Raw genomic sequence first — 13,661 nt, 5'->3', positions numbered from 1 at the left:
AAAAAAAAAAAAAAAAAAAAGGAAAAATAAGATACCAAGGGATCTTCTTTCGTGTTGAGGCGATGTGCCATCGCAAGCGTGACTGTTGGTTTCCTGCTGATCGTTAAAGTCGATCCCTTCTTTCCCGCCTTAGTTCGTTAACGTACTCGTTCTATGAATTTTTATAATTCATTTTGATTTTATAACGTTATGATAGGTTACATCGAACGTCTGTGTTATTAAGATTATCGATCAAAATTACGAATAGAAAATATGTGTGTTAGTCAATATTTTATAATTGATTAAATTTTAATTCATTATTTAATTCGTATTTTTATTCGCGAGAGAAATTTCGTACATAAATAATTATCTGATCATTTTATTTTCCAATTGTGTTTAACGATCGAATCAGAGATATTAATTTATCGGGGTGAGGGAAGGGTTATTTTTTTGGTTACCATCTCTGAAATAATTTTTGAATACTCTATTTAACGATAACACTGAAATATTAACTTTTCTTTTGTTATATAGATTTTATTATAATATAAAATTATATTTTCAAAGATTTTTCGTAAGACCGTAAGGAAGATCTTTGATAAAACCTGTTCTTGCGTGAGGATCTTTTGAAAGTTAAATACTATACCGGATCTAATTCGTGTAGTATAAGACTGGTAGGTTGAGTTAGGTAGGTTGATAGGTAGGTAGGTGGATCTGTAGGTAGGATGTTAAGATAGTACAAGTATATATAGCACGTTAGAATGAACGTTTCGTCAGGTGGTAGTTCTTTCGTGTAGGTAGGGATGGTATCTGTTAGTTTTACATTCCAAGCAAATGAAAATATTCAAATATTGTGATATGTCGATGAAAACAAATCTTCAAAATTATTAATCGATCTTAACACTGGTTAACAAAATATAAGTAACATCATTTCTACACGTTTGACTAAATCCAACGAAAAGTTGATTCCATTCACGTAAGAAAGTACACCAATGATACAATATTCCTTACGACCTTCCAATTCATGGTTTAAATAGGAATTCACACTCGCCAGGGTGGTGGTATCTTGGCTAAGGTAACCATTACATCTTGTAAAACATTTCTATCATATAACTGATACTAATAACCGAACAAAAAAAGGAGATGAAAAAGTTGAACGATATAATAACATTATTTACAAATTTTTCTTTATAAATGCAACTATTTCGTCAAGGACGTTAAATAAAAACACATAATTAATTACTGCTGTTTATATATAAAAAAAATAATAATGTAATCAATGTGATAAATGTATGCAAAATACTTATAATAAGTAAAGATCCCTGAAGAAAAAAAAAAAAAAGAAAAAAAGAAAAAGAATGCACGCGTACGTACAGGTGCGTTGGATAAATATACCGGATAATAATAATAATAATAATCGTGTAGCAACCGTAAAGAAAATTGAAAACGAAACATAGGAAGCAGCATGTTGTTCTAATATATTTTCTCGATCCAGGCAACACACACAGCAGCCACGCCCTGTATATGCTATGGGTATTAAGAAAAAGAGAAAAAAGATTAAAAGAGAAAGAACAGTAGTGTATATATTGTGTACGTAGGTATGCTTGCTATTCGCCTAGGCGCAGCTTCGTAATTTTGTTCGACCGTTTCCTTCGTCTTCTCTTTGGTGTTCAACGTTGTTGCACTTTCCTTGCGCGTGGAACCGGACAACATCATGTTTCTTGGTGCTTAGGCGGTGGCAGTGGTACGATGTGCTTTATCGGTCAACGAACCCCCGTAAAACGTGAAAATCTTCTTCTCTGTCATCACCACGTGGATTTATTTACTTTCTCGAATAATAGAAAAATTTGGATTAAACGATGATGATATTAGGGTGATTGAAAAATTTTCGCGTGTTTTCAAATTAATATTTACAAAGTAAATTTTTTCAAAAACAAAAAAAAATGGAACTATCTGAAATAACACGATAAATGCATGAACATTTGGTTCAACTTAATAATATAAAATAATTTAATTATATATTATATTATCACATGTGAGAATATATAAAATGGGTTACGTGTTAAATAACAATTATTTACAAATTATAACAAATGAGATCGTTAACATTTTATCTTGACACGTTATAAAAAAAATATTAAATTTGATCGAATTAATTTGTTACATTGGATATGTGCAAAAAAAATTACGATAAAAGTTATATTATTGTACTTTAATTGTAAATAAAATTCATTTAGTACCTACGTGTGCATTATGATAAAGCAAGTAATTACATAATACGTTTATTCGAAAGCGGGACGTTCATCCAACTATATTATACACCATAATATATTGCTAATGGAGTTGCTAACGGAATTTCACGATTCCCAAGATAATTTCAATGTTATTCAAGTCGAACGATTGGCTAACGTTAATTCTTTACTCGTAACGTCTATTAATCGATAATATCGAATATCGTTAAATATTCATTTATTGTTCTTTTCTTAAATTTTTGCAATAGAAAGATATAATATACGTATACACGCAAAAATATGACAATAAACTTCAAAAAAATAATTGTTGGAATCAGAAAAATTGATTGTTTTAAATTAATATTATTAATTTTATTCGTAAATCAATTAAATATACTTATTACACATGGTAATATTTATATACGAGAAAATATCTTCTTACTTAGCTAAGAATTTAATTTATCCGTATGATTCATCGAAATACCAATGTTCTAAGAGTATTATTTAAATTATTATTATTATTTTAATATTTCTCTTTTATTTTCTTTTACACACACACACACACACTTTTATTTAACATGAATTCACTTTATTTTCAAATACATCATTAACGATGCTCTCATAATTCAATACTAGAAAGTTTCTAGTAAATAATAAGTTGTATGCTTGAAAGGTAATGAAAAACATTACGTCAAAAATATTACATCAAGAGATTCATAACAATTTTTTTTCTAATTAAAATATATATTATATAGAAGCCTATGTGGTCGCGTATATATAATTATTACATCATTGAAGTATATTCTAAAGCAAATCATATGAATTATTTTTAACTTGCACATGAATTCGTTCGTGAGTCGATTACGAGAATAAAAAAAAAAAGAAAAAGGAAAAGATAAAGCAGGTGAAAATGTTGTACGCACGTGGACAACACGTTGAGAATTCTTTGATGAACGTTTACGATATTACGTTAAATGGTAAACGAATGAAAAGGTAAAAGGGGAACTTTACTCTTAGCTATTTGCAACGCACAAAGACAAGTTCTTGCTCGAACTTCCTTTACCGTATATTTCCCACGACCTATTCTTTAAGCTTACACCCACAAGTAAAATCGCAGTCCTACTCTGATCCTTGCAAAATTCTTCACCATCCTCTTCCTTGCAGCAAGAAACATGAATGCTGTTCCTTAATCATTTTCATCTGTACTTCTTTGAGAACGTAGAAAGGCTAACAATACTCTCATACGATTAAATAATCGCTTTTTTTCTTATATCTTATAGTTTGAAAATAAATTATATATAATATTAATCGACTATATTTGATTATTTTCTTGTTTAATAAATAATATTAATTAGTTATTAAAGATTTTTTCGAACGAGATAATACGAAAATGAATGATGATAAGAAATTTCAATGATATTATTTTGGAATAAGTAACATTTAAATACTAAATATTAATCGATGAATAAAAACATTGTTATTACTATTGATATTATAAAAATAGAAATAAAATATATTATATATTATTTTTGGCAAGATAATAATATTAATAATTATTAATTATGATTATGATAGTAATAAAAACAAGAAAACAAAATGATCTTGATTGATTTTATTTAAAAAAAAAAATGAAGAAAAATTCGTTAGTATGCGTAGAATACTTTAGTATTCGTGTCACGTTGATGTTATTATTTCAATAACTCGTGAACCCGTTTGAGTGACACGATGCATACATGGGATCTTTACAAACTGCATATTTAAATGCAGTAACGTACTTCTTCGTTAAAAATCGTAACTCAATACTTCGTAGATAAATATTACGTCTGTACGATCACCAAATTCGTCGACAAACGGAAATCCATGTATGACCAACAGGAAATCGTGATCGGATGATATCAAACGGTATTTCTATTTTCGTTCGTTAAAGAACTCAACTTCGTTTCTTGTCAATTTCATTTTTTAACGAAATGCATCCTACAATATTTGAATCCAACAAAAATATCTTGTCATTTATTCATCATATTCAATATTTAAATAAATTGATTAATATATCAATGATATAACAATAATAAATTATATCAGTAAACCTACAAACATTTTAATATTATTCTTGAGACAATACTTGATGCTGCATAATTAATAAATATAACTATATATAAAAACAAGTTTAAATTTAATAATAAAATAAACTTATTATGAAATTTAATTAATTTTGAAAAATCAATATCCCCAAAATCAGATTCCGAAATTATTTATTATCATAATACATAGTCCAGCTACGAAAGAGTTAAATTATTTTGTGTTTAAATTAAATCAATCAAATAGAATTCTTAATGTAATAAGATGATTGACTGTAATACTGTGGGAAACGTCATGCTCTAGTGACGACGAAGACTGTGTGACTGATAGACGCGAAAAAACAGTTGAACAGAACGTGTCGGTTATTTTTATCCCTGATAAATTATAAACAAGTGGATTCCAATGTCGATGAATTTTGTTAAACACGTTTGCCTTTTTCATCATCTATGTTACATATTTAAATATAAAAAGAAAACGAATAAAAATAAATAATCTTTCGGATAAAAATTGATAAGGTTCCTCTTATAAACAAATCTGTTTGAAAGATAAAGATAAAAAATAATTATGTTTGAACATATTCGTGCATAAATATATATATATATATAATATTTATGTATATGTATTTATATATTTCTATGAAAATGTATATGTGTCTAATGTAAGTATTTGTTATATATATTTATTAAGAGACAAAGAAATGTAACGGTGGTAATGTAATACGAGTTTAAAGTATCATACATACACATATACTCTTACGTTACTTATAAAACCACAAAAAACGAAGCGACCTTAGAATCGTGTATCCCCCTCTTCGTATTTCAATTTATTATCAACACAGTAGTGTCTGTTGTCTGGTAGCGATGATCTGCAGCAAGAATGGAAATTTAATATTATGCAGTTTTATATTGATGTGAATATGTATATCATCATGATGAATTGTCTCATTTTTTTATTACAATGTTATTCATTTTACGATCTTAGATAATCAAATGAAAATAGATTACAATGATGATAATTAGGTATTAATTTGTATCAGGCCAATAATTTTTACAATTTTCAAAAACCTTCTTTTTTCTTGAATTTAATTAACAATTTATTTTTATATTTGAAACGAATTATATAATATTATAGTTATATAAGAATGCTTGTAAAAACTCTTATCCCTTCGTTTTCTTGGAAACAGTTGAGTATTAGGTTTTACTACTTGCATGCTGTATAATCCTGATGGACCCCTTACTATTAAAAAATCATTGTTCTATCAACTTGGTTATCGTTTTATTTAAGATTATCAAACATAACAAAATGTTTGATTATTACTTTTGATTTATATATTTGTTATAAAATAATTTTTGTTTATATATTGAACGTGAACAATTTCAACCGAAGAAGAAAAAATCTTTTGTTGGTTGTTGTTACTATGAATTACATTTAAAATAGGAATTTATTGCTAATTAGGTTCTTATTGTAAAGAACCTGATCCATCGAATAGATTCATCTTAAGTGGAAAATAATTTTCTACCTGTTGGGAAGAAAATTGTTCACTAAGCGAAACCAAGTTTCGCGTAAACACGCGAAGAAGAAACCGATTACTAGATTTCTTTTTCCTTTTTTCTATTTCACGCAAAGGACTCTAGTTTCTATATATTTGTTCGTAAAGATTCCTGCAAACTTTTTGTCGAACTAAAAAAAAAAAAAAGAAATATCACGTAGATGATCGACCCTCATTCGTTAATGAAACGGAACGTATACATATTAACGGTAAATTACTATCATAAAAGATCCACTTTTAAAAAGTATGTTGAATGTAACGAAAACATTCGATGAACTCGTTACGATCATGTTTGTTTTTGATTAAAATTATTAACGAGAAAAAGATATTTTACATATATCTGTTAGGATCGATCATTTGAAAAGTTTGTTACATAATTTTCATTTTAAAACAAAAGAAACCTTAAAATTTATGAGTACACTGAAAAGAAAACCTTAGAATCTTATTCGAGATGCAACATAAGTGTATTCACGAATGACATATAAAATTTAAGTATTAAAAAAATTGAAATATATTTTCAAAGGGCAACACACGATGTTTTTACGAAAAATTTAGACGATTAATAAAAATGGCGAGCGAAAATACAATATTATTATAATATTGGTAAAATATTTCACAAAGTTTATTTCGTATCGAGTTGAAAAGTGTCGTAACACTAGTTTTCTTTAGAAAAAAAAAATGATATATGTGATATGTACGTGACCGACTTTTGTTCTATTCCGACGCCATTCGTATTTCGTTAAGTACGTCATTTCCTTTGACAAAGTCGTTACGCAGTCTTACTTTATCCACGAAGTTGAACAGAGTATTTTAAATATATCTTCAAGAATACAATTATCATATACGAATACATCGACTAAACTTTTCACACTTATTCTCATGGGTTTTTTGACAACAACAACAACAACAACAACAAAATAATCACATATAAGTATGTTATTAATTGAAATCATGAAATTATTATATTTAACCGTTATTTATATTGTGTGGAAAAAATGTGTAACTTTTAACTTGCGAGTTTTTTTTAGAATGTCTGGGGAAAAAAAAAACACATTATCAGGTATAATATGGTCAGGTGCAAGGTTTGATGCCATGTTTTCCGGCGGATGTACGCCTGATAGCCATATGTCTCTTATAGGGTACAACAACGTCTTTCGATTAACTTCAACAATACCGTTACATCACGTTACATTCTGGGTGGTCGTTTAGTTTGTTAACTTCTCACTCAAAACTTGATTTCCTTCCCGCGCATTGATTTTCACGATTTATTTTGCCCTATCATTATAACGGATTCTCGGAAAATTAATCAATCTTATATTCATTTTGTTATATTCATTTATGCTTGGTGATAATTTTATATCGTACATTTTAAATACAAATATGCGATCAAAACGTATTTAATATAAAAATAAAATTTTCAAATATAAATGATATAAATAATATAAATAATAAAATTTAATAAAAATATTTAATATAAAAATAAAATTTGACAAATTAATAACGTATCAAGTAAGGATAATCTTTTGAATAAATTTCATAAGCGATATGATTTTTCTTTTTATATTATAATACAATTATTAACGTGTTTTTTAAAAATGTGGAATTTATTTTCGATGTAACCAAATTTCACGCCTGGCGAATTTAAAAAAAAATATTATCGATGAATAACGAAGGAGTCAAACACGGGGACAAAGTTTAATATGCGTTATACGGGGTGACAGGGGGGAGGGGAGTCAGAGGGAAGCGATCGAACTGCAGAAACCGTAAGGAATTTTACGAGTATTTGTATATGTATGTATATATATATATTCTATACTCGGTGAATTGCCACGAAGATATCTTCCGCATACTTTCAATCGTTGTAACTCAACTTTGTATCTTTTTTTCTCAATGTTAATTCTATGATTTATCGTTGAAAATTCCAAGAACTATAGAAATCATCAATGATCCATACAACGTATTATATTATCTTGAAATTTGAAAGGAAAATTAATAGAGTAAATAATTATCCGTATATTTTGTCACTCTAAGATATTTCAAACCCATCTTTTTCATTTTTATTATAAATTTAAATTAATTTACACTTCGGAATTTCTTTATAAAATGATTAGTAACAATAAATAAAATATTAAAATAATATTTAAAAAAGAAAAATAATTGGAAAAAATAATGAAAATAAATTAATTGTAATATATTTAAATAAAAATTTCAAACTTTTCTATTTTTTTGTTTTAATTGTTTCAGAAATATGCTGATAAGAGAATTGGCGGCCATACTGGTCGCCTTCCTCTTGTGCCATGTACGGCTCACGGCGTCTCAGGTGAGTATAATAATTAAAAATTATACGATAAAGAATAATTATACATGATATCGCATAATAAAGTTGCAAAATTACTATACTAGTTTCTTCAAGTATTCTATCGATCACACAATCGATAGATCGAAAGAATTTTTTCTTAGAATTTCGAAATTCATAAACTAATTATTTAGAATGATCATCAAAGGAAACGAAATATAATATGATTCGTAAAAAACTTCTTATTCGTTCATTTTTGTTATAATATAATATCATTAACAATCGGGTACAACTACTATCCTTGCCCTTTTTTCTTATAAATCATTCACGAAACAAGGTCACGCGACATTTACCAATGCACGCCAAGTCGTACATAGTTTTCAAACGATAACTGCATATCAATTATCTCGTCCTTACGAGAAAAATATAATTAAATTATTTAACACGTTCTTTCTTTAAAGTATGATTCGTCATAGGTTAACGAACCACGGTTAAGTGTTCTTCTCCAATGTCAAAAATAATAATTTGTCTGTTAAATAAAAATGTATGATTTAATTGACAATTAATAAACGAGTAACATTGAATAATTCAAATATTAGTCTAATAAAATATTTCTTTTTTACGAAATATATATTTCACTGTAATTAAGTAAACATTTTTTTTTGTTATTTATCGCAAACAAATTCGATGCATTTTAAATACAATTTTCATTATATTTTTTCCACGAATTTAATTAAATTTAACACGATGACAGATTTAATATACTTTTCTATTGTATTATATATTCATGTATATCCGTGGAAAAAATCCGTGAAAAAATGGGAAAGAAAAATATGAAAAAAGGGGTAGTTGAAAGAAAGAGGAAAAGGAGGATCGATGAAATCGGTTAGTATTGAATTCGATTTCGAGTCGCGTCGCTGTTACGCGCGGATGGCATAACGGTGACGAATAACGGGTCCGGTCTCGATGCGACGGATAAAAGTACGCGTTCGTGTTGGCGAACAGCGAAGAAGAACGGAAAGTATGTAGGTGTCTACTTTTATCTTCTTATTTTATGCGTCATGAATAGAGAGAGAGAAAGAGAGAGAAACATTCGAATAGTTATATCTTATTTTCTATTATATATTATATTTTTATGTATATATATATATGTTTCTTTCATTTTTTTTAATATTTTTCTTATCAATCTATTATTATTTCTTCATCTTTTTCTTCGCAACGAAAAATAAAAATAAATAGTGAATAATTTTGTTAATGATTTTAATCAATGGAGAAATCATCGAATTATCCAATATTATATTAATAAAATATCTTTTACGAAATATACTGCGATGGTTGTATCAAATTTAATTTATTTCCAACTATCGCAAAATTCGTTGCATTTTAATATTATTTTTTGTGCTTCTTTTTTATTTTGGTTTATCTATCTATTTTTTTTTCTCTTCTTTTTTCGTCATATTTTTTTGTTTTGTCTATTTCTCCGTTATTATTTACCACTATCCTTTTCTATTCTTTCTTTTTTTTTTTTCCTTTTTTCCTTTTCCTCTTTCTTTTTCTATTTCTTTTTCTTCGAGAAGAATCCTTGGGAAATTGAAACCACGGAATACGAAATAATTCGCATTTAGGTGTTCCGTGGAAGTTACAGTGCCTGCCAGTTTCCATCGAGTACCACACACTTGATGTGGTGTATAATACTGAGACCGAGGTGAAAGTGAATTTCAGGATAGGCATGCACGCATTCGCGCACGCATGCGTATATATACTTATATACATACACACAGAATTAAACTTCGATTCTCTTTAAAACCGACACAATGTCACAACACATGTTCGTTCTTGCAACATATTTTAACTATAGGAAGTGTTATGATCAAAATGGGCAAGTTCTTTGAGAAAACCGGTTGATATCGATGTGTACGTATGTTGAGTGGGGGAGGGTGGGGGGGGGGAATTAGAAACAAACAAAAAATAGGAATACGACACTTAAGGAAAAACAAGATTTATTATTATTTAAAATTGTTCGTATCATTAAATTGTTATGTCAATTTAAGAAGCATCGTTTTGTTCATAATTATCGTTACGGTATAAAAAGTAATTTTTTATACAGTTGTTGAATTATTGTTACTTTGGCCCACGTAACGTGAATAAAGTTAATTGTATGATACGTAATCGGATTGTTTATAATGATCTCATGTTACAATGGAGCGAGAGTAACTTCGGGATATACTCATTTTTTTTGTCATTATTTTAGTTTTCTTATTATAGTAACTTCCTCGTGGGACTATTCGTGGGAATTCGCGAGTTGGACGAATTATTCCACCGCTTTCATATTTTTGGTTCTGTAATATAATTATATGTAACGTGTAATTATATATATTTAATCGTAACGTGAGAAATAATGTTTCTTTGAAAAACAAAACAAAAAAAATACAAAACAACAAAGTAGCGAAAAAATCGTAGTAACATGAAATTATTTTTCCATTACGTTATATACGAATAAAATTCTACACATTTTTAATAAACATATATATCGCGCATATTTTATTAAAAGAAATTATATTAAGTGAGATTTTTCAAACGAGAAATGTACAATTTACTAAAACTTATTTTTTCTCGTTTGGTTACAGGTTCCTACAACGAACGTCTTCACCTGTCCAAATGGTAAGTTAGAAGTTAGATAATAGAAAGAATATCTTCACTTGTAACTTCTGTACCTTTTTAAACGTTCCTTCGAAAATAATTCTCTTTCTCTCGAAGAGAGTGAAATCCTCCTTGTTCAGTTTTGTGAAAGGTCACACCTGCGATAATGTACATAACACACATAACTTACAGGTAGACCAAAAGAACAAGTGTAGATATGATTTTTTCTCATTGATAATGTAAGATAGTACAATTTAGAGATCAGAAACGTGTTAGTCTGTAGATTCAAAAGTATCTCTTAGTAACTTTTTATTATAATATTTTTTGATTTATTCAACAAGACAATAAGAAAAAAAAATGTTTGATTCGTTGCGTATAGTTTTTCTTTTTTTTTTCTTTTTTTTTGGTTCTCGAAACTACGATCTCAAGATGAGATGACGTGAAAGCGAGCTTGAAATAACTATTTCCTATGGCCAAGCGAAATCGTGAGCATTAGAAAATTCAACACTGTTGGAACTATTCGAATAACGATTGGCATCATTGCTCTTGGTTGCTTTGACTCTCTCGTTAAGGAACTTTTACTTTCTATGTGACAGCCTCGAGGAATCTGTAGTTGATCATTCGTAAAGATATAAGATTAAATTGTATGCAATGATCTACAAATTCCAATTGAAACGGATTAGAAAATCTTTAAGTGAATGAATTTTCTAAGAAGAAAGTAATGATTGATTAACATCGTAGAATATATATAGTAAAAGAAAATGATAGTCAAATTTATGAGTTCGCGTTGCAAAGATCAACGACTTAATAATAATAATATCGTTAATAATATTATTATTCAACGAAAGTTTTTATTATACTTCATTATTTTATCGCTAGATCATCCGTGTCCAGTAAAATCATAATGAAAAACAATACACGAAGTACTTATAAATCATTCCAAATATTACAATGTAAATTGATATATAATACAAAATTAGAATCTATAACTTATTAGATCGTTTTTATAATTACGATAATATTAAAAAAGAACAAAAAATAGATGAAAGATAAAAACAATTGGATTATAAGTACACAGATTTAAAAAAAAAAAAAACTCTTACCAGGTTTTAGAATTAAATATTTGTAAAAGGTTTAAACTATACTTTGAGAAAAGTCCCGATGTTGTGATGACGTCGTGGTCCAGGTAAAGATCCAGAAGGTAGGAAGAAAGGAGAGAACGAGGACGGCATTCCTAAACCGTGAATCCTCCTACTCCTTCTCCCCCTCCTTCCCCTCCAACCCCTCCAACTCCTCCTCATTTTCCTCTTTCTTCTCCTGTACTCCGTTCTTCTCGCTTGCATTGCGTTCAACCAACTAATCCTAAAAATACATCAGGCGGATTCATACATACCACAGTTATTCACCTCTTTCGATGACTTATATATATATATATATATATAATAGATATATATATCATCTGTATGTATGTATATAAAATAGTGTACGTATATATGTCTTTATATATACAAATATTCATGCGTGTTTGTATACACGTATATAAAATATATTTATGCATTATATATATGACATACGTGTGCATGTATGCTTTTATGTATACAAATGTTTATGCAAGTATATAATATATGTATTTATGTTTGAATATATATATATATATATATATATGTAATGATACATATACTTACATATTAACGGATGAATGAATATGTTTATATATGTATATATAAGCTGTCAACGTATGTATATAGGTATGTGTATATGTATATCGTCGAACGGGATTCCAAAATGTAGAACATCCGGTAACGCGTTCCTTCCTACATTTCTTACGTCTTACTATAACTCATTTCCTCCTGTTAACGCTTCATCACGAAGTCACAGTTGTGTTTCTTCGAAACGAGCTCTTCATCAAAGGGTTTCATTATTCTCTTATAACGATTATTACGAAGAAAAGAAAAGAAAGAGAATAAATGGGTAGTAGTAGTGTACTTCCTATATATTTAAGAAATATTTTTGTAAAAGAATATATAGGCGTGTATTGTTTAAAATCATCATTGTAATCAATGAATTTATAAATAATTGGAATGATAATAATAGGATAGTATAAATGTTCACGTAAAAGAATATTAAGAAATTTGTTTATAATTATATATAATATTATCTTGATTATCGTAGGTAACGTTAAATATAAAATTATTATAACGTAATAATTTTAGTTGAGATATATATTTATAACTTCATATGAATATTTCATATTTATTCATATTGAACGAATTTGATTTATTTAACTCAAAATTAGAAAAATAAAATTTTCGAAAACATTATTTACAATTTGATTATTTTCATTTTATGAGCAATAATTAAAAACATTCAACACACGTGTGCGTTTTTGTGGTATGCATCTACGAATAAGAAATGTTAATATATGTTGGGAGAAGGAGTAACTTTGTCGAACTGTAACCGTTTGACCTTTTAAAAGAAAGGAAGGCCGCGATTGACTCTATCCAACGAGAGAATTGCAACGATATCGAAGAATCCATTATAATGCGAAAAATATTGAATTGTTTTATTATACTTCATGACGCGTATTTTCATATATTTTCCTATTTTCCTTTTTCTTCTTTTTTATTGAATTTATTAAAAATTTACTTAGAATGTTTCGTTTCAAATCATTTACGAGAATAATTGAAGATTTTTCAGAAGTGTATCATATTATTGGCAACAATTTCTATTCTAAAAAAATGCCTTCTTTAATTAATTCATTAATTAAATGCATAATAATAAATGCTAGACAAAAATTCTAAAAAATGATCAAATCAATGGAAAAAAGAGAAAAACAATTCACAAACAATACTATTTAATAAATATATATTATTATATTAATAATAACATT

The 13,661-nt window shown here is 27.8% G+C and overlaps 1 protein-coding gene across 1 annotated transcript in view; it reads left to right on the top strand.

Annotated features, from left to right (window-relative positions):
- Positions 1–6,741: 6,741 nt before the first annotated feature.
- The window catches only part of LOC106793726 (sushi, von Willebrand factor type A, EGF and pentraxin domain-containing protein 1), a 27,570-nt gene continuing 20,650 nt past the window's right edge, over positions 6,742–13,661 (top strand). The window contains exons 1-3 of the mRNA XM_014760889.1: positions 6,742–6,766; positions 8,080–8,155; positions 10,759–10,792. Coding sequence (XP_014616375.1) covers positions 8,084–8,155; positions 10,759–10,792 — 106 coding nt within the window. The 5' untranslated portion in view covers positions 6,742–6,766; positions 8,080–8,083. The remainder of the gene's footprint in view (positions 6,767–8,079; positions 8,156–10,758; positions 10,793–13,661) is intronic.

Source organism: Polistes canadensis, unplaced genomic scaffold, assembly GCF_001313835.1.
Source record: "Polistes canadensis isolate GaletaPanama2010 unplaced genomic scaffold, ASM131383v1 scaffold_17, whole genome shotgun sequence".
In the NCBI taxonomy this organism is placed as follows: domain Eukaryota; kingdom Metazoa; phylum Arthropoda; class Insecta; order Hymenoptera; family Vespidae; genus Polistes; species Polistes canadensis.
This window is presented reverse-complemented; position numbering and strand designations above follow the sequence as displayed.